A 26,752-nucleotide genomic window follows, 5' to 3' on the forward strand; every position below is an offset into this window, starting at 1 on the left:
CCAATCATTTGTCGCCGCGTTCCGGCTTGTGCGCGAGACAGTGAAGTGGAAGCTAAAGGTAAGTCGTTCCATATAGGCAGGAGCAGAGTGAGAGCGGATACACCGCGCGGCCGGACTGCGCATACACGGGTGAGGCGAATCTCTGCACACAGCAGTATTCATGTCACTCTATTCACCCAGCGAGTAGAGCAGGGTAGGCCGAGCTTCCAGTGCTGGCGCCCTATTCCGGGTGTAATAAGTATTCTATGGGGTTTGGTATATAGAAGCGGCTGCTGAGTGTATTGTGAGTTTCCTGTCTGCTGCAGCGCACACCTCCATCTGACACATGTCACCCATAATGCTGCTCACATTACCTGCCTGGTATACTTGCACCTGGAGGAGGGAGGTGCAGCATGACAAGCAAGTCATTACTGGACTACAGAGCCTCCATTTCCCTCCAATTCATACAAATTCCCAACATATAATAGGCGCCTGGCCTGGTTTTTAGTATTAATCCCCTCTTTGATTGATGTATTTTTAATGATTGACATGTGACAAGCATTATTTGAAGGCTCACATTTCCTTTTCTTTGTATCGCTTCTTATTATGATTTAAATATTGTTACAATTTACATATTGTCTCTTCAAGGACTGTGTGCTACCTGTGCAGTGCTTTATGTTGGCCTAAATGTCTCATAGCCAGCAATCTCTTTACACGTAGGCGGCGGATTGGGTCTCACCCGGTTTTTTAAAACTGAACTAAGCCGAGAAAGAACAAAAGGCAAGTTGAGGTTGGGTCCCTTCTGCAGGAAAATAATTTACTTGCCGGTTCCAAATTATTTTTTTTTTGCAATGTCCATGAGCTTTAGTGCCCTTTATAAGTTTCCATGGTCAGGCAGGTCATTAGTGCAGGAGGCACAGATCCTTTGCATTTCTGCCATCAAAGCAGAGCTGCACATGTTCGAGGTCAGCTTTGTTAGCCAGGGAAACTTCCCTTCTGTGTACCTGGAATGAATGAGGTTATGTCATCCTGGCACTGCCAAGGAAGATGACGATGCCTTGCGTTGTAATGCAGATCGATCTATTACGCAGGTTTAGTTCCACTTTAAGCGGCACATGTGCAGCTCAGCAAACAATGCCAGGTATCCTGGCGTGCCCATTGGTGCCATTAGTGGCCATTGAACCTGATTTATAAAAGCTCTTCAAAGCTGGAGAGGACACTTTGCTGAATCACCCAGCTTCACTGATAAGTGTATCTTCTCCAGAAGAGCTTTGAGAGCTTTAACCTCCCTTGGTGGTCTGATTATGTCGTATATTTATGTCAAAGGTGGTACATTTGTTTTGCATGGAAAGTTTGTTGTTTATTATTTTAGGCCTGTAATTCTTAAACTACGTACACACGTCAGATTTTTATCGCCCGATAATCGGCATCGGCCAATTATCGGGCGAAAATCTGCCGTGTGTACAGTCGGTGTCGTCCATCGTCCGGACGACCGACCTGCCGGATCCACGGACGATGGACGACAGCCGATCCTGAAGAAAGGGAAGGGGGAGAGCGCGCAGCAGGGTGCCGCTCCGTCGCTCTCCCCCTCCCCTCTCCATAGAGCATGAACGGTGCTATATGTACAGCACCGTTCATGCATCGTGCACTCCCTTGTCGTTGGAAAGGATCGTGAAAGATCCTTTCCAACGACAAAAATTGCAAGTGTGTACGCAGCTTTAGGGATAACTCCTGGGTATGATAAGTTTGAAACACAAATCATAAATTAAAATGTAATAAATAATTATAAATAAAAAATAACGAATTTATTAATTGGTTAATAATTAATGTACCCAAATTAATTAATGTACCCAAAGACGGGCACAATAATAGAATAAACTTTTGGATTTATTTTTTATAACTTTTTTTACTGTGGTCAATGTTTTAAAAGCAGATTACAATGTAATCTGCTATTAAATTTCCTGCCGGGCCAGGCCTCCCCAGCGTACCGATGCTACACGCATCACATCGATCACACGGAGGATGCGATGCAGAAGCAGGCCCGAGGTCGCTGAGGATGCCGCTGGATTGAGGGGAGCAGGTAGGAGGAGTTTTTGATTTTTTTTCCTACCCCGAGTGTGGCTCGAGGTTACCGCTTTTGGTACATAAAATTCACCCCGAGCCACACTTAGGAATACTGCCAGGGGGATTAATAAATCGGGTCCAATGTCCACTTGATCTTAACTGTTGCCCAATGTAATTTAAAGCAAAACTGAACTTTATATAAATAAAAACAAAAGCAGGAAGCTCCTTTACTGCATTGTACCCCCTGCAATAAAAAGTCTGAATGTGTGTTGACATCTGTTTGAAGCAACATGTGCACATGACCTGCAGTTGACCTCTATCTGACCTGTCTTAAGCTATTTTTTTCACATTCATATAGACATGGGAATGCAGTCTAAGCTGCCAACATGGCCCTTAAGACATGCTGTGCAAATAATATAAAAGGGAAGTGGGGGAAGGTATTAGGTGTTAGCTTAGCTATTTTGTGACTTGTTTTAGGATTTGACTTAAAATTATGTAATACATCACTTGCTGTAATGGTGGTACAAAAATTAGTTTGAATACTGAGAGATTTGCATCCAGTATTTGTGAGCTGGAGTCAGTTACAGGAATCTTGTATTCTGGCTGTATTTCAGTTACATTTAAACACGCAGTTGATCTGTGCATCAGTTGGCCATAACACTGAATTCTATAACTGATCACTTGAAGAACAATAATTATCTTGTTACCATAATTATCTGGTCCACTCCCACAGGGGAGTTACTATAGCAAAACGGCTGAAAACATGTGAGAACACTCCGTGCATCACAGGTTAGTGCCAGTGCTGACCATTGTCCACCAAGGAAAGCTCTTATAATTGGTCATATAAGCATTAAAATTGGACCACAGAGCAATAGAATGAGATGGCATGGCCTGAGGAATAACATTTTCTTTTAGATCATGCTGAAAGCTGGGTGAATGTGCATCATTGACTTTATATGAGATGGCAGGAGGATGTGCCATGGGAAGAAGGCAGACTGGCGGAGGCAATAAGATCTGCTCCTAATGTCCTGGTACCAAATACCTCTGGACACCCTAAAGCTACGTACACACGTCAGATTTTTATCGCCCGATAATCGGCATCGGCCAATTATCGGGCGAAAATCTGCCGTGTGTACAGTCGGTGTCGTCCATCGTCCGGACGACCAACCTGCCGGATCCACGGACGATGGACGACCTAATGAAAGGGAAGGGGAGAGCGCGCAGCAGGGTGCCGCTCCGTCGCTCTCCCCCTCCCCTCTCCATAGAGCATGAACGGTGCTGTATGTACAGCACCGTTCATGCATCGTGCACTCCCTTGTTGTTGGAAAGGATCGTGAAAGATCCTTTCCAACGACAAAAATTGCAAGTGTGTACGCAGCTTTAGAGTTCTTGTAGAGTATTTGCCTTAACAGTCTAGGCTCAACTGGACCTACACAATTTTAGGAAAGAAATCTATAGTTGGATCACACACACATACTTTTTTTCTTTGCTTTCTTTCTTTCTCTCCCTCCCAGCCTGTGAAGTGCAAACTAGTCATCATGTTCTCTTGTTGGCATCCTTACTTGCTTACCCAAAAGATGCTTGAAGCAGTTTACCCCTGCCTAGATTTAGCTAAGCCCTACCTATTTCCCAATGTGCCAAGCATGAAGGATAGATAGTTCAGCGTTCAACCCAGAATTTTTTTTTTGAGCTTTTATATTATGACCCAACGCTTCAATAAGCAACCAAAAATATGTCCGGGTGGTGCGCCCCCCTACACAGTTTTAGACTTTATCTAGAGAGTTATGGTTTCTACAAATTCTTCTAGTTTCCTGATACTGTATGATTTTTGGCCTTCCTTCACATAAAGTCATACAGGTAGTCCCCGAATTGTTAAGGACATCCCACTCCTAGATATGAATGAGGCTTCCCTGCCCGCTTGTGTGCGGAACAGAGGCTTGAAGAAGAAATCTTTTGCTAAACAACTGCAGTTGTGGGTCATCTCTTCTGCAACATCTTGTAATTCCTAAATGATAAGACAAACTCTGCAGTTGTTTCTTTTTGCATATGAAAGCACAGTTTGCTCCAGAAGTTAATGAATGTCTAGGCTCCATAAAGATTTTTTTTTGCTTTGTTTGTGATTAACTCAGTGTAAATTTTATACAGTAACTGACACCATGCTGCCTGATATGTTGAGACAAACATCTGTCCTAATTGCATTTATTAAAATAATGTACCGTTTCCGACTTGCATACAAATTTAATTTAAGAACAAAGCGACAGTCCCTATCACGTATGTAACCCTGTATATATGTGTAGCAGATGCCCTTTGTTATTTAAGTTTGTTGTCTGTAATTACTTTACAAATAAAGACAATCTTAATGTAAACAATGCAATGGATTATAGCTACTTGAAACAAAAGTTATCTTACTTAAACGAAAAGGCCATGGACTGATATTCTATCCTGTACGTGTTATATAATCCGGGTTAACTTCATAGGAAACCTTGTTCTTTTTATTACAGTTAAAGTGTATGTCTAGCCAGTCTTTCTGTTTTGGATGGCATTAAGAAATATAAGAACCGCTCTTGTTTTTTTTTTTCTTGACGTTTTATTTACCCTGATATAATAAGCGTATTTGACACCAGAAAGGATCTTTTCTAAGTAAAGAACTTGATTTAGTTGTGTTGCATCGAGATTTTTTTACGTCTTGTATGAGAAGTTGTGGTCTGTCATTCTGTAATAATTTATCATCCCAGCAACTCTAGCACAAAAAGAAAAGTGTTTAAACTAGAGAAATAGCTTGGTATGCTGAAATGGCATGCTCGGCACAAAATAGTATGCATGTTGTTTTTAATACTGTGAATAATAATGTCTTCTGTTTGTGTCCAGGTGCATATCATTCTGTGCAGAGAACCCAGAAAGATGGGGCTTGCAATGAGGACTGCAGGAGTTCTCTTCCTGTTTCTGTTGGTTAATCTGTTGCCTTATCAGACAGGTAAGAATGGGTCTGTAACAACCTGTGTAAATTAAACCTATAGCATACTTTTAGATATTGAAGGGTTACGTTATGCAAGAGGTTTTGTTTTTTTTCAAAGCTTTGTTTTTTTATTACGTATTTTGAGGATTGTATTTGATATCCACTAGAGGGAACATTTTCTAAATTGGGAAATATAAATACCATTTTCTACTTTTAAATTGTCACTAAAATATCGGGAATTTTAAAAGTAAAGAGAAGCATGTGATATAATTTACTAATACTGATACTAATTTCATTATTTGATAGCAGTACTTCTTGGTATTAACCCAATGTTGTCACACCGAGGGAGCAATCTTTAGCTCTCTGTAAGTGCCAGTTCAAGTCATGTTAAACACTGGATTGTATTTGTGCACACTGATGGGTTGAATAAAGAATCCTACTAGGGAGGGGAGATTAAACCTGTGTTTTCCTAAGTGTATGGAGTACAGGTTTGCTTATTATTTATTTATGAAGAATAGATATGTTGCTCATACCTGGCTTTGACTTTTTTTCATGCATACACAATCTCTGCTGATTTCTGTGCAGTAAAATAATCAGTTTATCGTAGTTAAGTTGCTAGTATCAGTTCTTCTTTATGCTTAAACACCCATGAATGTAATTATTTTTCAATATTGGGGGGACTAGAGTCAGGTTGGCCATTAATTACAAAGCTCCATCATCATATACCCTCATTATATGTCTTCAGTGCAATGAACAGGTTCCCAATTATGTTCATATGCTGTGCACATTGCTAGCTGCCTTTTGCCAAAAAAAAAAAAAAAATTGTGAAGAAAACCTGAAGTCGAGTGTGTGTACAGCGCTCTTCGTACATTATGGGAGATCGACATATGGAAAGTGAAGGGGGGAGAGCACAGTGGGGTGCCGCTCCATTGTTCTCTCCCCTTTCCATAGAGCAGAATGATGCTGTATGTACATTGCTTGTTCATGCATCTTGCAGTCTGAATTGTAATAGATCCATTTCATCGACAATTATTGCATGTATGTACGCAGCCTAAGTTGGTAAATATTTTAACAATTTCGTGCTTGATTTTCCCCTATTGTGCTAATGTAATTTATATTCTGTACCTTTTGTAGAGTCTGTGGCAGTCATGTCTGTGGATCTTGGCTGTGAATGGTTGAAAATTGCTATAGTAAAGCCTGGTGTTCCTATGGAAATTGTCCTGAACAAGTAAGTTACTTTTTCAAATAAATGTAATTAATTTAGATTAAAAGAATAGGATACCTTTTTCAGATGTAGGCTATAACATCATAGCTTTCCTTAACCTCCCGTGCAGTAGGCCCGAGTGTGACTTGGGGTAAAAAAAAAAAACTGAAAACGGTAACCCCGATCCACACTGGGGATAGCTTAAAAAGTAAAAAAATAAAGCCTTACCCTGCATCTTCTGGTGCCCTCTTTGACGATCTGTCCCCTGGTGAGTGCGCTCACATTCCTGGTGACGGTGCGTACAGCTGTGGCTAGGAGCAAAGGAATTTCAACCTATTTTGTTTTGCATTCAATACACTGAATTTAAAAGCGGTACATTCTTTCGTGAAAATTTATTTTACAGTATAATAGAGTGAGTATAATAAAGTTTAAACACAAAATCATGTCAAAGTTTCTTAAATTTAATATTACATTTAATTTTTTTTAATGAACTTATTTTTTATTTTGACATGATTTTGTTTTTTAAACTGTATTACATTCATTCTAATAAATTATACTATAAAAAAAAAATTTCATGAAAGACATTGTACCGCTTTTAGATATATAAATCCAGACCAAAATTACGTCCCAACGGGTTTAAATTGTAGAATATAAAATATCTGTTTGAGGGTAATTGTTTTGTTGTTTTTGGCACCTTCTATTAGATTAGTAGGTTCCTGTTCTGAGGCTGGTAGGACTTCCTTATGCCTATAATGTAGTGCTCAAAGTCTTCCTAAACAAGGTGACATAAGTAGAAGGCAGTGCACCACAAATATTTGTGTTCTGCTGCTTGGCATCTGAGACTGAGGTATGAATAAAGTACAATGCTTATTTAATTATTTAAAATGTATGCCAATTTCTCCAGAATCGCAAACTTCTTCTCATAAAGGCATTTTGATATTTGGACAACTCCTCCCAGGAGCTAGCACACTTCTTGAATCAGATCACCAGTAACCATGTTACATGGCCTAAAATAGAGTGCATAATGAAAAAAGATTTTATTAAAAAATTTACTAGCATACTATTTGAGGAATAGGACTGGAAGGAAGCAAAATATAAACTGATAAAAACCTCAGGTTTAAAGTTGCAATCATCTTTTTAAATAAAATAAAATTACTAAAATTCACTCTTTAATTTTTGTCTTTTTTCCACTATCCTTTTAGGGAATCGAGAAGGAAGACTCCCATTGCTGTAACACTGAAAGAAAATGAACGTTTGTTCGGAGACACCGCTGTTGGGAATGTAAGGTTTTTTTTTTTTTTTTTTTTTTTTTTTTTTTTTTTTTTTTTTTTTTTTGCTTCCACTTTGCTCCTGGTCCTTCCTTCCCCAGTGATATCACACATTAAACACACAGATTTATCAAATCCCACTACCATCACACACTGCACTTTCACCAGTGAGATTTCATCCCCAGCATTCTACAGCTTTCAAAGGTTCCCCTAAGTTTGTAGTCACACAACACCATACAAATTGAGAACTTAAAAATTCTGGACACTGCCCATGTTCTCTTTATAGACCTTGCATGCCGAGTTACTGTGTTCTACAGCCGTCTCTGCCTCCTTCCCACTTTGCAGAAGTTCAGGATTGTCAGTATTTATAGCATGTGGATATTACCCATCACCATCCAGCTTGTGTTGGTATCCCTCACACTTCTTCTGTGCACAATATTCAATACAGTGATACTTCGACTAATGAGTGACTCTGCTAACAAATTTTTTGGCCAACAGAGATTTTCTTCTGCTGTGTTTTGGCCTTGACTAATGAATGTGGATGTGTGATAACAAACTGCAGCTCGGTTGAGCTGAATTTTTGCTTTGTTTCAGCTAACAAGTGTGATTCTTGAACAAATTATCTTCGTTAGTCGAGGCATCACTGTTTTCCCCTTGGTAAACAGTGACTCTGGTCTATTGGGAGTCATAGGTCCATGACACAATTACTTCTTTTAGCTAGATTTACTTTGGAGTCTTCCTTTTGTTTGTGATTTATGCATGTGTTACTCATTGATAGGCAGTGAAATGATTTCTGAATTGACAAAAACTTTGCTTATGTTTAGGCTAATTGCATTTTTAATATCTCTATTATAAAGAAATATCTCTAATATCTATTTTTTATTATTATTCATGAATATTGAGTAAGTTGCTAAATATAACTTCTTATGGCTGCATTTTCCTTTCTGAACTTTCAATACAATGCTAAGCGTTTACGTACTTGTTTCTTTCAGTCTTGGTTGATTGTTTTCTTTGCTGCATAGCGTTCATGTAATCAGTCGATGTTATAAACTTCTAGGCACAGGCACCCCTTTCATAAGTTTAGCTAAACCTTTTCAGTCACAATCCCTACCCTCCTTCATATTTCATGTGTTTTTTTGCAAAGAATGCTCAATTACAAGGATGACTGATGTCTTCTTTGTTTTTAGCCCCAAGGTTCAGATGTAGGTGGGATTTGTTCAAGGATAATTTGCAGATCTGCACTAAGGCTAGTTTTCTATTAGCTGTGATATTAACAGTAATACCGATTCATAGAAACAATCAAAATATTCAGGCAGGACTAGCTTCAATTTGCCATAGTAGGAATCTCAGAAGTAGCCAACATGTATTTTGGGTTCATTGGTCCTCCATCAAGGTTTGTGGTACACAGAATTGGAAACTATATTGACTTTGGGATTATTTAGCCAGTTCCAGGGAGCCTTTCCCACACAAAATACATGTTTTTACATTTTTTTTTATCCCAATCTAGTGTACAAGTTAGTTCTTTATTCCCCTTGCCACAACCATCAACAAAGAAGATTGCCAAGTTCCTAAAACACATAACACATTACATTACAGCACAAAACACATTACTTTTGAGACTTGACAGTTTTTAATAACTTGTTTCTTGACTTTCTCATTACAGGCAGCTAAGAATCCTAAGCTGACATTTCGCTTCTTCCAAGATTTATTGGGAAAGTTGGCAGATAACCCACAAGTTGTAACTTTTCAAAAGAACTTCCCAGAGTACACCATTGTGAAGGATGAACTTAGGGGTACTGTCCTTTTTAAGTTGTCAGAGTAAGTCATGACTATTTTGTTTTCTCAAAGAATTGTTAATAAATATTTAGGAATATGTTTCAGTGGTTAGGCTAGGAAGCCATTTTCCCTCAGAACTAATATGTTAAAATATGTTTCCAATAAGCTTAGCTAACTCTATTTTTGAGTTATCTTTGACATAAGACTTGGTGCTGAGCACTGTGCCTTGCATTAACACAGGCAGCACTATATTGTTTTGCTTTGCATTCAGAATGATTATATTGAACATTATATTAGTGTTAGGATGCTGTTAAAATGAATGGCAACGATCGCATAAGTTCATACATTGCCATGCTTTTGCGGGTAACATGCCTCAAAATGAGTGTTTTACCATGTATTATTGCAACATACAATGGTAAAATGGCATTTGCTATCCACCTATTATAACTGTGAAATTGCCCACTGTTGTGTTCTCCATTATCCAGAATGAACGGGGAGAATAGTCCGGTCTTGGGGTACCTGAAGCAGGTGTGTAGACATGGAAACTATAGTTGATCTTTTCACCTGAATGCCCTGGCAGTCTGAGAAAACAAATGGGTGGTTTCAGATGAACCGGTCAGCCGTTTTGGCAGTAAAAATCTTGACTCTTCTTGTCTCCCTCACTGAAACTTTTTTTTTATACTTGCAAAACCTAATATTGTGTCCAGTGTAAATGGGTAAAATAGAAGCCGCTCTAGTGGTCAAATATGGAATTTAACCTGAATAAATTGTAATGTTTTGCAACTGAACTCTTTTCACCTTAACTTTTTTTTTTTCTCCTCCAATTTTTTTTTGGATGCCTTAGAGGAGTGACTTATTCACCAGAAGAAATACTGGGAATGATGCTAAACTACTCTAGGTCTTTGGCTGAAGAGTTTGCAGGTTGGTATTTTCTTCCCGCATTCATTTTGCATAATTCTTAACTTTAGGTATACTTGTATGTGTTTAGTAGTTGTAGGTAGGTTTGCAAAGTTTAATTACTTTTTTTTTTTTTTTTTTAATTATCAGAGCAGACAATCAAGGATGCAGTGATTACGGTTCCTGCATTCCTTAATCAGGCAGAACGCAGAGCTGTTCTTCACGGTGGCAAACTTGCTGGCCTTAAAGTTCTTCAACTTCTCAATGAAAATACTGCAGTTGCATTGAACTATGGGGTCTTCCGAAGAAAAGACATCAACTCTACAGCTCAGGTATGTTGTGTTTTTTTTTTTTTTTTTTTTATCTGATCTAATTCTGTTATGCTGTTTAAAGGTATGGCTTCTTGATTAAGGATGAATGCATAGTTAAAATACTTACATGGGTGTTGCTGCTTTCCAAACACCCTATCTATGCTGCTTATGCACTCCTGTAAGTCCGTGAAAGAGCCAGGACGTTAATGGATGGACTGTTCATTTTCCCCTCTTCCCTTCAGCATGATCTTTCTCACCACATATATATACTGCAACACTGCCTATTGACTGGCACTTATCTCTCTATTTTCTAGATTTTGTGCTGCTGTAAATTATACTAGAAGAAATGCCACTTGTCCTAGCTGCACTTAACATATAACATACAAACTTTGGGAGCTTAAAGTGCCATAATAACAAAAAAAAATGAACTTTGATATGCCAGCAACATATACTTCATGCCATGGCAGTGTTGAACAATCATTATTCTTGTTCAGCTCTTTCAGATTTCCCTAGCCCCAGGACTTGCTTATAGCCTCCGGGAAACTGACTCTGGCCAAACTTTGTCAAGATGATGGCTGGAGGGGGGTAGATCAGTAAAGATCTATAGTTCTAATAAATATGTAAAATCTGACAATGATGCTTTTGTGAATGAATTTCAAAAATATTCTCTTCTGATATATCACCTAATTTTACAGAATGTTATGTTTTATGATATGGGATCAAGAAGTACAACTTGCACCATTGTAACCTACCAGACGGTAAAGACCAAGGACTCGGGTATGCAGCCACAGCTGCAAATTCGTGGTGTCGGGTAAGAAAGACAAAGAAAAACTCTTCAAAACCAGTAGCTATAGATATATGCAGAAAATTGTAGTATTATCTGGTTGGCGACTGGGTTCACTTTTAATTTTATTAAATTTATTTAAATTTTTTTTTAATTATTATTTTCTGTTAAAACACAGCAATTGTTTTCAGTACAAGATGCCCATGGAGAATTGTATGAAATCAACTGTGCTATTCAAAACACATAATATTCATTTTAGGATGACATATACTTTGTCATGATGTAACCCACCCAGTTAATATTATTCCAAATTCCTTATATAATCAATTTTTTTTTCAAGCTTTTCTTGTACAATTGTAATAAACCTGTAATATTTTTTACTTATATATCAGATTTGATCGCACTCTTGGCGGTTTGGAAATAGACTTAAGACTCCGCGACCATTTGGCGAAACTCTTCAATGAACAGAAGAAGTCCAAAAAAGATGTACGGGAGAACCCCCGAGCAATGGTTAAGCTTTTAAAAGAGGCAAACCGCGTCAAAACCATTTTGAGTGCAAACAATGATCACATGGCACAGGTATATTAAGATTTTATTTCACTTATTTACCTTTGCATCCAGTCCGCCTCACTTTTGCCTGTTTCTACCCTGCAGTTGTGGAGCCTAAGAAGTACGTTAAGCCACCAATGAAACTGAAACCTGCCACAAAAGTTTAGGTTGGATTTTGGGTAGCAGAGAGAAAATGATCAGGCAGTACTATAGAGAGATTTGTGAGGGCTTACACAACGATAAGAGAATACAGACTGAGGATAATTGAATGAACATTCTGATTTTTAATGTCCAAGGTGTTTTTTTGTGTTCATTTCTCTAGATTGAAGGTCTCATGGATGATATTGACTTCAAAGCCAAGGTGACTCGTCAGGATCTTGAAGAACTGTGCGCTGACATTTTTGCAAGAGTCCCTATACCTGTGCAAAAGGCTTTGAGCAGTTCTGAAATGAACATGGTGAGGATTTGTTTCGTAAGCTGTTCTGGGCTTGTGTCCAAGTACCCATAAATTAAACTTCTTGAATTTGTTCACAGGATGAAATTGATCAAGTGATCATAGTGGGAGGTGCCACTCGTGTACCCAAAGTTCAAGAACAACTTCTTAAAGCTGTGGGAAAGTGAGTACAGTGTGCAGCAATTGAATGCAGAGCTTAGACTTTTCAAACATGACCATTTTAAAGTAATTTTTGAATTGCTTTTTTTTTTTTTTTTTTTTAATATAGGGAAGAGTTGGGAAAGAACATAAATGCAGATGAAGCGGCAGCTATGGGAGCTGTATATCAAGCAGCTGCTCTAAGTAAGGCATTCAAAGTTAAGCCATTTGTAGTGCGAGATGCAGCAATCTATCCAATACAGGTAAGTTTCAGAAACTAGCATTATTTTTAAAGAAAATTGAATAAGGACAATTCTACACACAATCATGTGGATTAATGGAAGTATTTATTATTTTGTACATTTTTAAATTTTAAAACTTATTTAAGACTGCCTGTGCATCAGTACCTAACTATAGAGCCTTAACACCTCTCATACATTCCTCTACTGTAATGTAAAGAATTGTAGTTGAATGCTTTTTTCCTTCTTTGGGTTTCACGTGATCTTTCCGGATTAATTGGGTAAATCCCCTTGGCTAAATCCATGAATGCAGTATGCTAGCACATTTACCTGATTGTCATTAGATTTTACCTTTTAAAAGCAATGGCATTGCAGTGCACCAAGAAAAGTGTGTTTATAAAGTCCATGTGCCTTACAGTTGTACTCTGTGCACTAGATCAGCCCCTCTTTTCAAACATTTTTCAGTCACATGAGTTATGGCATGCTTGTTGGAGCCCCTGTGTGGGGCTTTGCAGGCAACATAGTGGAGGTTTTTTTTTTTTTCAAAATCAAAGTTCAGCTGCAGGAAAGGTGTTTTTACTTTTTTATATGTGTTGTAACCTGCTCAGATAAAATAGACCTGTTAATGTAAATAGATGAAATTAAGTCAGGTTTGCTATTGGAGATCAAATAGCAGTGTTATCACAAGATGTCCTTTGCTTTTCTGCAAAGGTAGTAAAAAAAAAAAAAAAAAAAAGTGTTCACAAAATTTGCTGACTGAGTGCTTTTGTAGCAGTATTAGAAGTAGGGAGTCCTATCTTGCTTAAGCTCTTAGCTCGCAACTGGACCACTGGTACCATTGGAAACAACAATGGAATGGGCAACAGTGACAACAACCACAAGCACTAGCTGAAAATCTACTCCAATTCAGTTTACTAGGACATCTGGTAGTGATCTACTTTAACCAGTTTAAATGGGCTCTAACTTGATAATTTTTAATGCTGTGCTTCAAAATAGTTAGTTCTCAGTTCATTCTAAACATGCATCTTGGGTATTCTTTATAAACCCCTGTGATCTGCAATTTTTTTTATTATTATTTTAAATCCTGCAGGTGGAGTTTACCCGAGAGGCGGAGGAAGAAGGTGTAAAAAGTATAAAGCACAACAAAAGAGTTCTGTTTCAAAGACTAGCCCAATACCCACAACGCAAGGTTATAACTTTTAATAGATACACTGATGATTTTGAGTTTGATATCAACTATGGAGATCTTGGCTTCCTTGATGCAGAAGACCTGAGGTGAGTCTTCTCTCACAAGATTTGTACAGCAGAGCTTGAAAGTCAGAAGAGTTTTGATGCAAAAGTTATGTACTGAAATATTCTTTTGTTTTTTTATTAGGGTTTTTGGTTCTCGCAATCTCACAACAGTCAAACTTGGTGGTGTTGGGGAAAGTTTTCAGAAGAATTCGGACTATGAATCAAAAGGAATTAAGGCTCATTTCAACATGGATGAAAGTGGAATACTCAGCCTTGATAGGGTAATGTATCTGAAAAGAATAATGCAGCTAAATGGAAATAAAATTGCAGGAAGTGTACTTACTGTCCTGATTCATTTTAGATATTTAGATTTTCAAATAATACAGTAATTTGCATCACATTTTGACATTGCTTCATCAATAGTGCATGCTTACTGCAGTGTAAAGGATATTTGTTTCATCCAAGATTCTTAGTTTCATCTATTCACTAGCCATTGGGACGTAAGTATTTGCAAAACTGTCCATATTAAAGTGTAATCATATTCAGCTGTTTCATGCTCTGTTTAGACGGTCTTAATTTGTAGCCGCCTCTGCTATTTAAATCGTGAAGTTTGTCCTTAAAGCACAACATTGGAAATCATAGGATATGTAATTTTACTATAGGCAGGAAACTGACATTGCAGCTGCTCTTCTTCCATCTACGATTCAGCCAGGGATGATGGAAACACCCAGCAGCCTGTATGCTTAAACACTTATTTATTTTTAAACCTTTTACTATTTTTTGTCTTTTTCTCAGGTTGAATCTGTCTTTGAGACCGTATTAGAAGAAAAGTCAGAGCAAGAATCAACATTGACAAGTAAGTAAACTGTACTCCTAATAACTGCTTGGTAGTGGTTATATAATTTGATGTCTGTCCTTGATAATGATTGTTTTTTTTGTACTGGATTTATCACTGACTGTTGTTAATTCAATGCCACATTATGTAAAAAAAAAAAAAAAAAAAAAAAAGTTTTATTACTTTTTACCTTTTGATAGGATCATGCATTTTCAGGGGATTCAACATAGATGCCTGTCACATTCAGTTCATGTTCATATTTGTCTCCATTTATTTATTTAATATTTTTTTGCCAGCAATTTTTAAAACGTCATATTTTTTAGTTTCTAATTCCCTTGTTAAGTGTTTGTACTTGGCTACAAATAGATCTGAACATAATTAAAAATGATTGCCAACATCTGGTACTTTTTATCCTGAATTATTAAAACTATCCATTCAGATATTCAAATATTTATATATTTAAAATTTACTTTAAAGTAAGCCCTCTCTGGCCTGTGCAAATGCTGTACAGAATGTTTTTTGCTTTAAACGTTGAAGAAGTAATATTGAATAAGCATCAAGGAATGGACAGAAAATTCAGATCCACACAATAGTCACATGAATAATTTTAAATAGTATTGGCATCAACATATTTCACTCCAAAAATTTTTTTAAGTATTTCGAAACAGCCATGCGTTAAGTCTCACATTGCACTTACACAGCCAAGAGGTTTTATGCATATGAATGCCTAGGAAGTATACAATTTTTAAGGAACATTTTGGGTAGCGAGCAATGGGTAGCTTTTCATGTTACTGCTTGGGCACAGTTTACAATCCTGGATGTTCCCAAATCTTCATTTTCTATGCTTCTACTATTTTGTTAACGGTTTCTTGTTTTTCTTAGAACTTGGAAATACAATATCCAGCTTATTTGGGGGTGGAAGCTCTACCACAGATAACAAAGAAAATGCTACAGATACTGTTCAGGTAAGTGTGCCATATAAATATAACAACATTTTAAAATTTTTCTTATAGGAAGATAACAAAACTGGGAAGGTCAAATACATGAATTTTTTGCTGCATTGGTGAATAAAACTGCTTATAAGTGTCAGGAATAACAATCTGAGTGTACATCTTCAAGCATAGGCTACATTGGCAAATAGGAATGTAAAGTTTCAGGTCAGAGCTAATCAGTGTGGATGGTTAATACAGGTTTCAAACGTACCACTGAATTGGATCATTGCCTATAATCTAATAATGACTAAAACTGTGCATTTTTACCATTATGAAGTGGAAATGTTATGAACATCTGTTGATGAGTTTTCCAGGTTTAACGTAACCAGCTGTAAGGTGCACAAACCTGAGTCACCAGAGCATTAAGAATACTAATGAGGTCTAATGCATTGTTACACCATTTTTTAAATAAACAAATGTCTCATTCTGGATCACAAAGTTAAAAATAGATTTCTACCTTCTATATCCAAATTTCTCTCTCGATGATCTCAGCAATTCTATACCTTCAAAAATTATAAAACTGATATTTTGCATGTTTAATGATCTGTAATATTTTTGTTTGCATATTCTGGTTACAGGAGGAAGAGGAAGTTCCAAGTGAACCAACAAAAGAAGAACAGGAAGTGTCAGAGCCAGCTGAGCCACAAGGTGGAGATACAGGGGCTAGTAAAGCAGAAGACAAAAAAGAAGATGGAAAGAATGAAGAAAAAGAAGAAACAAAGGTATATTTTGGCACTCTGATTTGCTGAAGTAGTCAAATGCCTTATTATAGTGAATTCAGTTTCAGTCTTTTATGAAAAAAAATGCTGCATACATTCAGTTTTTGTTGAATTTATAGTACTGACATACCTTAGTCTTTGGTCCTTAAAATAGCTGACTGAACACTTTTTTTTTTTTTTAGAATTATAAAAAGTTTAAGTGACTGATGATACATGTGTTTTCTTCTGGGCTTTGATGTTCTTGGTACACTTGTTTATCTCCAAAATGTCATGCAGTCTTATGGTTTACATGTGTTCTTTTGCTCAAATGTCTATTAACTGCACAAACTCCCCTGATGAGAATAAATCTGGCTGTTGATTGGCTGAGATTGTATACATGGATGTTGTATGTTTATTCAAATTGAATCCATCTTTCTAGTGCCCACATTTTGATAGAGACATTCTTTTAAGGCTATGTTTCAGATACGTATGTATGAGTTTAAAAGTTTTAATTCCCTTAAGCCCAATTGTTTATTGGGGGCTTGAGGTGCTGGAGCACAAGTTATTGGACATCACAAAAAAATATGAAATAAACACAAAAATCAATTAACCTCTAGGATACAAAAGAAAAGTCTGAAAGCACGAAAGATACAGAAACTAAAAAGACGCCAGAAGAAGAGCCTAAGAAACCAGCAGTGTCTAAAAAGCAGAAGATTGTGGATGAGATTGGAGCACTTCAGACTATAAAAGATATTCCAAATATCTCAGAAGAAGAGGAAAAGAAATCTATTAAAAAGTAAGGATAACTTCAGTTTTTGTAGGACAAATAAAAGCTGACCACATAGACTTGAATGTACACCACATCCCTAATGTTTTTTATTATTGTAGTGCTGTGTCTTGTAGTGCTGTATGGCTAGTGGGCAAAACCAAAGACTGTTAGATGAACAAAATGAGACCATTAGTTTTGTCGAATCTGCTACTTTTCCTGATAAGGTTTCAACAATGACTTTGATTAATTTACTTTCGTAAATTAAAATGTACATGATACAGACTTAATGCGTTGTGTTACTGTTTCAGATTGCAAGAGTTAACAGAAAGGGATATTGAGAAACATGAGCATGAAAAATCTGCAAACAGTTTGGAGGCATTTATTTTTGAGACACAGGTCAGTTGAAACAGGTCATTTTTTTTTCCCCCTAAAATCTAATCTAAACCTACAGGAAAAAAAAGTGTTTATCAGTTATGCTTTTTATTATGTACAGACATCGCTGTATCTATATTAAACATTCAAATGTTTTGTCATAGGACAAGCTTGAACAGGAGGAATTTATTAAAGTTTCTACAGAGCAACAAAGGGAAGAAATTTCCACCAAGCTTCGACAGGTGTCGGGCTGGCTAGAGGAGGATGGGTATCAAGCTTCAACCAAGGTACAGTAATGTGTAGTTTATGGTGAAAGTTCACACTTTCCTCCTCTTATAGGTTAATGTTGCTGTATAAAGAAATTATTTCTTGTAGTCCTTAAAAGGATCTGACTGTTCAGGACATCAACACGCACTATAGGGATATATTTTATAGAGGGTTGATGCGTAATCTGTGTTCATATCTTTAATAAATTGATGTTTGGGCAGTAACCATACCTTTAGTAGTTTAGGCAAATGCTGAATAAAATCAAGTTATTCATATTTTATTTGGTGAAATCAATATTTTATCTCATAAGTAGCCTTCCATTTTTTGCTTGCATACTGAGTTTAGAGATGCTGTTCGTTTATTGCTTAAACCATTGCACCAAAAAAAAAAAAAAAAATCTTCCTAACATGTTCATAATTTTCACAGGAACTGAAGGAGAAATTGTCAGAGCTTAAAAAGGCGTGCAAGTCATTATTTTTCAAGGTAGAGGAGCGACGAAAGTGGCCAGACAGGCTGTCCGCATTGGATAGTTTGCTTAATCACTCTACAATTTTCCTAAAGTAAGTTCTCCCTCTAATCATGGTCAGACATATTCAGTTACTATGCCATGAGCAGTTATGATTTGTAGTAACACTATGGCCCTGTCCTAATTGTATTAGTTTATTGTAGATAATGTTTATTAGTCACTATTTTTAGTTTGCTGTAGTCGGCGAATACATTTTTTCTTTCTTGGGCTTACTTGACAATTGCCTATTGCTCTATGCATCACCCAATTGCATGAGTGCAAATATATAGCGAAGTTCATCTTTTTATCAAATACATAATTTGGTTATAATTTTTAAGTGTAAGTTAGTAGTAGAATGTCGACTACAAGCACTTTCCCGGCTTTCTTATAGCTCTTGTTATGAGATTGGCTTTACTGGGAACCCAAAAGTAGTAAAGTAGTAGTAAAATAAAACCATTGTGTATTTCTGCAAATCTTGCCTATTTATTGTGCAGTTATGACTATATTTATAAATTCCTATAACCTATATGTTACTAGGGTATAGGGCTGACTCCTAATTATTTTCACCAAGCTTTCTTGGAGAAGAAAACTATTTTCTTTACAGCTTGTTTGCTGTTTTACAATTATATAGCAAATGTATTCCAACTGCAGTGAATGTGACTACATTCTAATTACAATCTGCAGGAAACATGAGTTCAAACCCCCCCCTCCCCCCCATGTATTTCTTTGTCTAAAAATGTATTATCGTAATAATCATCGTAATCGTCTGTCATAATCTTTCTCCCATATTCTTTCCTTTTTTTTTTTTTTTTTTTTTTACAAACAGGTTTTCTGTAATACCGAGAATAAATTAAATAAATATATATATATATATATATATATATATATATATATATATATATATATATATATAAATTTTTTGTCGTGATTTTTGTGTAACATTTAAAGTAATTAGTTTAAACACAAAATTTCATTATATCTCAACAGACATGGAAGAATGAAACTTTAGCAGAACAAGCCAAATTGCCAGACACCGAAAAACCCGTTTTATTATCCAAGGATATTGAGCAGAAGCTTGGAGCTCTTGACAGGGAGGTTCAATACTTGTTGAACAAAGCAAAGTTTGCCAAACCTAAACCAAAGCAAAAAAATAATACCACAAAATCAGAAAATGGGGAAAATATACCAGACACCAAGGAGACAGTCACTACTCCTAAAACAGAAAGCGAAAAAGGTGAGTTGACTGTATTTTACAACGCTCTACAGGGTAATAAATCTGTCCTAGAATTGTGACCTACAGGAAAACTGATTGCTGGGTGAATCTGGTCTCATGGTATGCCTTTCGGTGATTCTCTTAACAAGTGTTTTAATTCAGATCCAGTGACATTATCATGCTGCCTTTGCTTTCCTTTTCGATGCAAACGGATCAAAACTTGTTGGAAGCACCTGCATAGTGATGTACATAGTTTCCTGAAAAAAGAATTTAGAATAATCAGAGATAATCTTTAAAAAAAATAAAGTTTTTTTTCTGTTGCCGCTAAGAACCGTCATTACCAATGTTCATGACCATGAGATTTTTGTAATAAGAAACCTAGTGTATCCTAATTTTTTATCATTTCTGTGACTATGATGAGGATGGTATTTTGATTCACACTGGAGTGATCGTAAGACTATGCAAAGATTTATTAAGGGAAATGACAATAAGTTGGCTTCAACTATCACGCTTTCCTTTCAAACCCAGCAAAGTGCAGTGTATAAGCTACATGTATGCTGCAGCCAGCTTCCCTCCTCCAATTTTCCCTGTAGCGCAGCACAGTTGCAAACACTGCATTGTACCAAAACTGCATCAACCTTTGCTTTGGCAGCATTTTCTGTTTTACTTCTAATTATCTATACATCCTGTTTCCAGAGAAAGCCAGTGACCCAGAGCCAGCTAAGGAGCCTCCTGTGGAAGAAGAGAAGATTCTAGAGCTGGCAGGTTCAGAAACAGGTACAGGCTTGGAGTGAATTTAGTGGCATGTATAGTTTGCTGTCTACTGTACTGCTATTCCTATTCATGGAAAACTTTGTCTGTGCCCACCCTCCCTCCACCAAGGTATATTTGCACTTCCACTTTCTCTCCCTGCTGCAATAATTCACCTTGGATAAGCCCCCTTGTCTGGACTTACCTGGATGGATGCTCTTGCCTATCTTAACGTGACTATTTTTTGGGGCTTGATGATAACCAGTCAGGTCAAAGCACCATCACAAGGTGGAAGTCGCATGTTCCCACACCTGGAAGCTCCTTCAGATTGATGAATTTGGAAGTTAAAAAGGAGCTTAGGGATGAATATGCTTTGCTGGAGGAAAGGCCTTTCAGGAGGCACAATCGCTTTGCCCTGATGTAGTCCCCTTGTTAAAGTGGCTCTTTTTCCTACATATGTAGTAAGTAAGCTTGAGCAAATATCATTGTCACATGCACAGACCATGAAAGGTTGCTTGATTAAGACCTGCAGAAGACTATAGAGGGGGACACCACCTTTACTATGGGAGTTCAAAATCCAGATTTTTATTTAGGTTATTCTACACATTTAAAACAAGCCTATCTAGCTGTGTGGGAATTTGTGAGTGGGTTTTGTTCTAATTAATTTGATAATGATGATTTTTTTTTCTTAAATTTACTGTGGCAGGTTCCCAAACAGAGCAACCTTCAGAAGAAAAGCCGAAGACTGAATTATAATTGTATTACCTTCTCATCCGTTGATGGCACTTATATTTATTGACATTACTTTTTTGTAATGGACCCTGACTGTTCCATACCAACTGAACTGTTTCTGTTTTTTCGTTTTATTTTCTCTCAAAACGGAAAACAAGATGTAAATATCTGTCCTGCCAGAACACCATTAAGGTGTGTGTATGTGTGTGTATGTGCGCGCTTTATTTAACTGTGAATGTACAAAGGGTCCTGGACATCCTCACAGAAGAACTGGCAGAGCCACCCACAGACACTGATCATTTTGCTTAATATCCCCTTCTGTAAAGGCCATTTTTATGATAATTTATTTTTGGTCTGTAGTACCTGTTGCTCTAGATTTGTGGTTTAGCCTTCAGTACATGTGTACCAGTCTGAGAAGTGGTACAATTAAGGATAATCCACTCTTGAAATGGAAAATCTAGAGAAACTAGTTTTCATTAAATGATTACTGTAACTATAAGTTAATATTATTGAACTTGAATTCTGGACATACAGTGCGCCCTCGGGATTTCAAGAACCCAACAAAAAGTTACCCGTTTAACCATTAAATGTTTTTTCACAGTTTTTTGATGATCATATTTTCTTGGGATAAAACTCTGAGCAAAAAGGGTTCTGTTGGAACACACGTCTGAAGTTTCAGACTTTATATATCATTTAGGCAGTCATGGGTTATACAACTCTTCCACATTGCATAGCAGCTAAAATCATCTTTTCTGTTTCAATTTTGCTGCTTCAGCTTTAAACTGCCTTCTTGTGGAGAAGCAAGCAGCAGTGTAGTGATTTTAACATGCCTGCTTGTTGAACAGTTAAACGGAAAGCTGAAATGGTAAGAGTGATGTCACCAGCCTTGTCATGTGGTATGATTGAGGACTGCATTATAGGGCTGGTTAAAAGAAAACCATTCAAATAAATATTTTCCGGTTTGTATCACTGGAGGATTTTCTTAAAAAAAAAAAAAAACTTTATTTTTTTTTTTTTTTCTTTTATATTATCAGTTGAACGTGAATATTGTAGGTCTAATATATATTATGGAGAGTCTAATGATCCATGTCCCTTACTTGCCTTAGATGTTCCCAATTTGAACATTTTGGGTATGTATGTTTGTGTTATCTAGCATTTTACAAACACCAGTTTCTGCATTTATCAGCTCGGAGATACAGCCAGTGTACTTTCCTAGTGGAGCAGCTTTACTTCGCAGCTCAGAGGAGTGTCTAAGATTTTGTAGCTGACAGTAAACATGTATTGCATTGCACTAGCATGTGTGAGTGTTAATGTAAGAAGTTTTACCAAACTGAATACCCTTTCTAAAAATGGAAAAAAGTTTAGCTCTTTTCTCGATAATCTTACAAAACACTCATGCTTCTATGCTTCTAGCTCAGGCTTTACAAAGCAGATACACTAGAATAAAGATTCATTCCTTTTAAAATGTTTCGCATTGGAATTTACATTTCAGTTGCATGTGTGTGTGTGTATGTATATTCCTGTCCAATCTAAACAATTTAATGGTCCCTATTTTTTAGTTAAATTTTGTGGGTTGGGTCTATCTTATGTTCAGTGTAAACCAAGTTTTCTGTATGTGAACACTCTGTTCTCTATAGTAGGAATATGACATCACCTTATCAAACCAGAAAGATAGATTTTAGCATTGATAATTTTTTTTGGACCGGCTGGGAAGTGGCTAATTGGAGAAACGCAGATTTATGGTGATTCTGCTCCTCCATTGTCTAGCCAGCTGTATTTACCAGTTCTAAAAAATTTGGCAGGTCACTGTCCGGGCTGTGTTTTATGTAGCAAACAGAACCTTCAGGTATCCCAAGTAGGTAATCATTTCAATGTTTCATTTAGACAGATGGATAAGGTGCAAGCACCAGAGGGACAGGAATTATAAATGATAATGGTACCATTTTGATAAGGGACATGGTATAGGGTTTTTTCACTCCTCCTATTGACCATTTTCTGGTGACCATTATTTAAAGTACACATCCTAAGGAATCAAAGCATCTCCAAAACATTTAATTATGCTAGTTGTAAATTTGATCTGAAAGTCCTTTCCTATGGACTCTTTTCTTACGATTAGCAAGGTAATGTCGAGCTTTGACAAAAAAATAAAGTATTAATTTTGCTAGTTCCAAAACATATGCTCAACAGAGTTTAGAATCATATATAAATATAGATGTTAATAACTGCCACAGTCCTGGAGTCTGCCCCCCCAATGTTTTGCATTGTAATCATTGTGGTCATTTTGTGTGCTATTGATGTGTCAAAAGTTATTCACTTGAAACAGAAACATTATAAGCAATCACTAAATAGAAGTTTAAAAAAGTATTTGTGAAAAATTTAAATATTTGACTGATTATTAGGTTTGGGGTGTAGGGACTGAACCATGGCTGGTAATATTTTGTAAAATACAGATTACTTCCTATAGCGTGGCAACAAGAAATGGTTACTAGTCAGCGGAGTTTACATGAAACATGGATTCTGATCTGATTCTGAGGCTGCTATGAGTTGTCCTTGTTGGCAGACTTTGTGCATAAACCCCCAACCACGGCTTGCTTAGTTAATCTGCCCTGGACTAAAATCATAACATAAGTGGAACGATGGACTACACAGAAAAAAAAAAAAAATCCATTTGCAGGTACAGGCACATTGGTGTTCATAGGTGTGACATTTAGCAGTGTTTTTTGAATATAATACATACAAAATTACAAAAGAATAATGGTCAATCATGCTATAAAGCATAAAAAGAGTTGTATAAAAAGCATTGCGGCCTCTACTTGCCTAATACTGTGTATTTATAGCTGTTACATTTTTGTCTTGAAAGTCTTCATATAAACTTTTCTTTTCACTGTTTACTTAATGGTAGGTAATTTAAAGCTCAACTTTTTAACTCAACCAAAAGTCTACACCACAAATTCTTAAAACAATCCTTTTTGTAAATCTGTTTTACCTTCTGATACTAAATGTTCTAAATTTAAAAAAAATGCCAATCTGTACTTGCTTGTGCATACCTCTCATTTGACAGATTGAGCATTTGCAATTGCTTACCACCTATTTCTGAGATCTGTAGGTAATTTCTCCTCATGTAGACTCCTACTGTAATGATGGGAAATGTAGTCCGGCATTGTTCCTACTTTAGGTGTCACATTTGATTGACCCACCCTCTGGCTGAAAAATTGTTTGTAGTACAGTGTGAAAGCACATTTGGTTCATAAAATGGGTATTCTGACCACTACTTCCATCTATACACTACTTGTCTTCACTTATCAACTCATTTGCTATTCAGTTTTTGTTGTTAAGTTTTAGGTTCATTTGGGCTTTATTTATCATGTATCTTTAGCTTGTGCTAAAGCCAGCACCTTGGTGATGGTGTCATATGAAGGTGTAAGTTTGCATCTGTATTTTAGTAGCCCCTAAAGCCAGGCCTCTGTGACACCACTACCATTATCCCTGCCTGCCAAAGTCCTTAAGAGGCCCTTCATATGTACAACTATTGTATTTTGCAGCCCTATAAATTCAATTGTAATAAAGTCACATTTCAAATATTCAGGTGTCAAGAGTTAACATAAGTATAGAAAGTTCTATTTTCTTCTTTTATGACTAATTGTTCAATTCTCTGTTTTTGAAAATAAAGGTACTTTTTTGTGTGTTAGCTTTGGAAATTGAGCCTATTTTTCTATTTTATCTTTTTGAGGTTTTCTATTCCTGCCACAATATTGAGCATATTATGCTTCCAAATCCTAGGACATTAAAATTCCTCATCTAGTATTCCCTGGGAGCTTTTTAACCCAGGCGCTAAAATTCATTTCCATCTGAGATTTACAGGAGAACATAGGTTTGAATGAGGATATTAGACTCCAAAATCTTTCCAGCTTGTTCCACAGGGACTTCTGAAGTATGTCCAAAGGGAAAACTTTTTTCCATTCAGAGTGGGGCAGGGTAAAAACCAATGTTGGTGTGTGATATTTTTTTTGTACCTTTATCATGTGGTTTTCTCTAATTCTTGCCTTCTAAGTGAAATGTACCCTTTAGTAGTTATGAGAACAAGTGTCCCCACTAGAGGATGGTCCATCTATACCTTTTCTATTGGTACCTCCCAATTTTGGATTTCCTGCACTTTTATTCTACCTGAAACTCATGTTCAGGATGGTTCACATGAATCGCCCTAATGGGGATCGTAATGGGTTTTAACCTTTTACCACTCTTGCCTAAAACCTAAAAAAAATTGATTATACTGTCAAAGAATTTTTAAAAGTAATAAAGGGATGTGTCCACAGTTTCTGCTACTAGTTGTGGCATTCTACAATACCATTAATCTAGTAGATCACTGTTATTAATACTTTGATGTTTTACATTGTTTTCCTAATCTGTTTAATTTAAGGTTTGAAACACAGATTTTGTTCTGCTTTTTATTTTCAACCAAGGTTTGTATAGTGCCTAAGAAGGGTCTACCTCATATTTAGTCCATAGCCCTGGGAATTTACCATATGGAATAAATATGCTGATAAATCATTTTATTTTAAAAGCTTGAATGAAAGCTGTGCAGTTGTTCAGGTAGTAAATCATTGCATTTTTTGGTAGCAGGATTATAAAGCTATCTACTCAGATTTAAACATGCTTTAGAAATGTTTTCAGTAAAATATAAATTGCCTTCATTTGCTTCCAGTGATGAAGTTTGAAGTTTAAAGTTTCTACAGCTGTATATGATCTGCAAATACTAGAGCCTGTAAAAGACCCTGGCTAATTGTCGGCTTAGGTTTTCATCCCTCGTCAGTTGCTGTTTTTCAATTTGTCAGATTCTAGGAAAAATAAAATGCATTATATTTCTGAAATTGTATTTGTATTTTTGTGTGAATGCATATCCGGGTTTGGTTTACTGCTTTTTAGGGTTGGTGTTCTTAAGAATTTGAATTTATTATTCTTATGGCTGTTTTGGCCATGTGACTTCAGATTTCAGTCTGACATCACAAAGTATCCATGTTGAGGTTTTCCTTCCACTGTCAGTGGAATGTTACAGGAGTTCTAAAAGTTATTCTATCCAAAGGAAGAAAAGGATTTGGGCTGTATTTGCTACCCTGTACGCTTTTACAAAGTGTTTTGCCTTATCACACTGCGAGGTTTCTGACTGTAGACAGTTCTACTGAACCTGGTGCCCCAGCGCACTTGCAATTGCACCTACTGATCATGCCAATGACCAATTACTTACCCAGCATGATTTTTTTTTTTTTTTTTTTGAGGGAGGTGGGATGTGGAGGAAACCCACACAAACACGGAGAGAACATGCAGACTCCATGCAGATAGTGTCCTGATTCAAACCTGTGGCCTAGTGCTGCCAAGGCCAGATGCTAACCTCTAAGCCACCATGCTACAATTTCTCACCTTAACAAATGTTTGGTTACTAGTGTTGGGATAATCAGTTTGAAGTCCTTTCCAGAGCTCAGTTCTCTGTGGTAGCTGCTACTTTTACACCCAGTCCTAACTGTGACCTTGCTTTGTCAAACCTTATTAAACTCTAAAATCCTTCCAAGTATACTTAAAGGTCAAAAAAGTATGGAAGTAATACTTATTCCTCATTCCTTCCTTCAGTGTTAAAAATGTGTTTAAGTCCCTTGTAATACCAAAAAGCAGTAGAGAGATGTGATTACGAATGTGAATGGCCAAATCTAGTATACACAATGCAAGCAATCATAGGATATGTGGTTCTCATAAGCAGAAAACTGATGCTTCATCG

General features: G+C 36.7%; 1 protein-coding gene across 1 annotated transcript; it reads left to right on the plus strand.

Annotated features, from left to right (window-relative positions):
* On the plus strand, positions 1-25,853 carry HYOU1 (hypoxia up-regulated 1). The gene is made up of 25 exons (XM_072425284.1): positions 1-129; positions 4,912-5,017; positions 6,134-6,227; positions 7,406-7,484; positions 9,135-9,289; positions 10,092-10,168; positions 10,295-10,476; positions 11,151-11,266; positions 11,632-11,818; positions 12,111-12,245; positions 12,323-12,405; positions 12,511-12,643; positions 13,710-13,894; positions 13,995-14,133; positions 14,648-14,708; positions 15,570-15,652; positions 16,258-16,401; positions 16,995-17,173; positions 17,455-17,542; positions 17,683-17,805; positions 18,212-18,345; positions 19,117-19,123; positions 19,278-19,524; positions 20,200-20,280; positions 20,960-25,853. Exons 2-25 carry the CDS (start codon positions 4,945-4,947, stop codon positions 21,007-21,009), a joined length of 2,835 nt encoding a protein of 944 aa, XP_072281385.1. The 5' UTR covers positions 1-129; positions 4,912-4,944; the 3' UTR covers positions 21,010-25,853.
* Positions 25,854-26,752: the final 899 nt, after the last annotated feature.

Source organism: Pyxicephalus adspersus, chromosome 11, assembly GCF_032062135.1.
Source record: "Pyxicephalus adspersus chromosome 11, UCB_Pads_2.0, whole genome shotgun sequence".
In the NCBI taxonomy this organism is placed as follows: domain Eukaryota; kingdom Metazoa; phylum Chordata; class Amphibia; order Anura; family Pyxicephalidae; genus Pyxicephalus; species Pyxicephalus adspersus.

What these genes read in the sequence shown, in the direction of transcription:
- HYOU1 (XM_072425284.1), top strand. Translation starts at nt 4,945, where the DNA reads ATGGGGCTTGCAATGAGGACTGCAGGAGTTCTCTTCCTGTTTCTGTTG. An exon ending in GCAGTTCTGAAATGAACATG is followed by an intron (nt 12,246 to 12,322) that starts GTGAGGATTTGT and finishes ATTTGTTCACAG; the next exon opens with GATGAAATTGATCAAGTGAT. An exon ending in CTTGATGCAGAAGACCTGAG is followed by an intron (nt 13,895 to 13,994) that starts GTGAGTCTTCTC and finishes TTTTTTTATTAG; the next exon opens with GGTTTTTGGTTCTCGCAATC.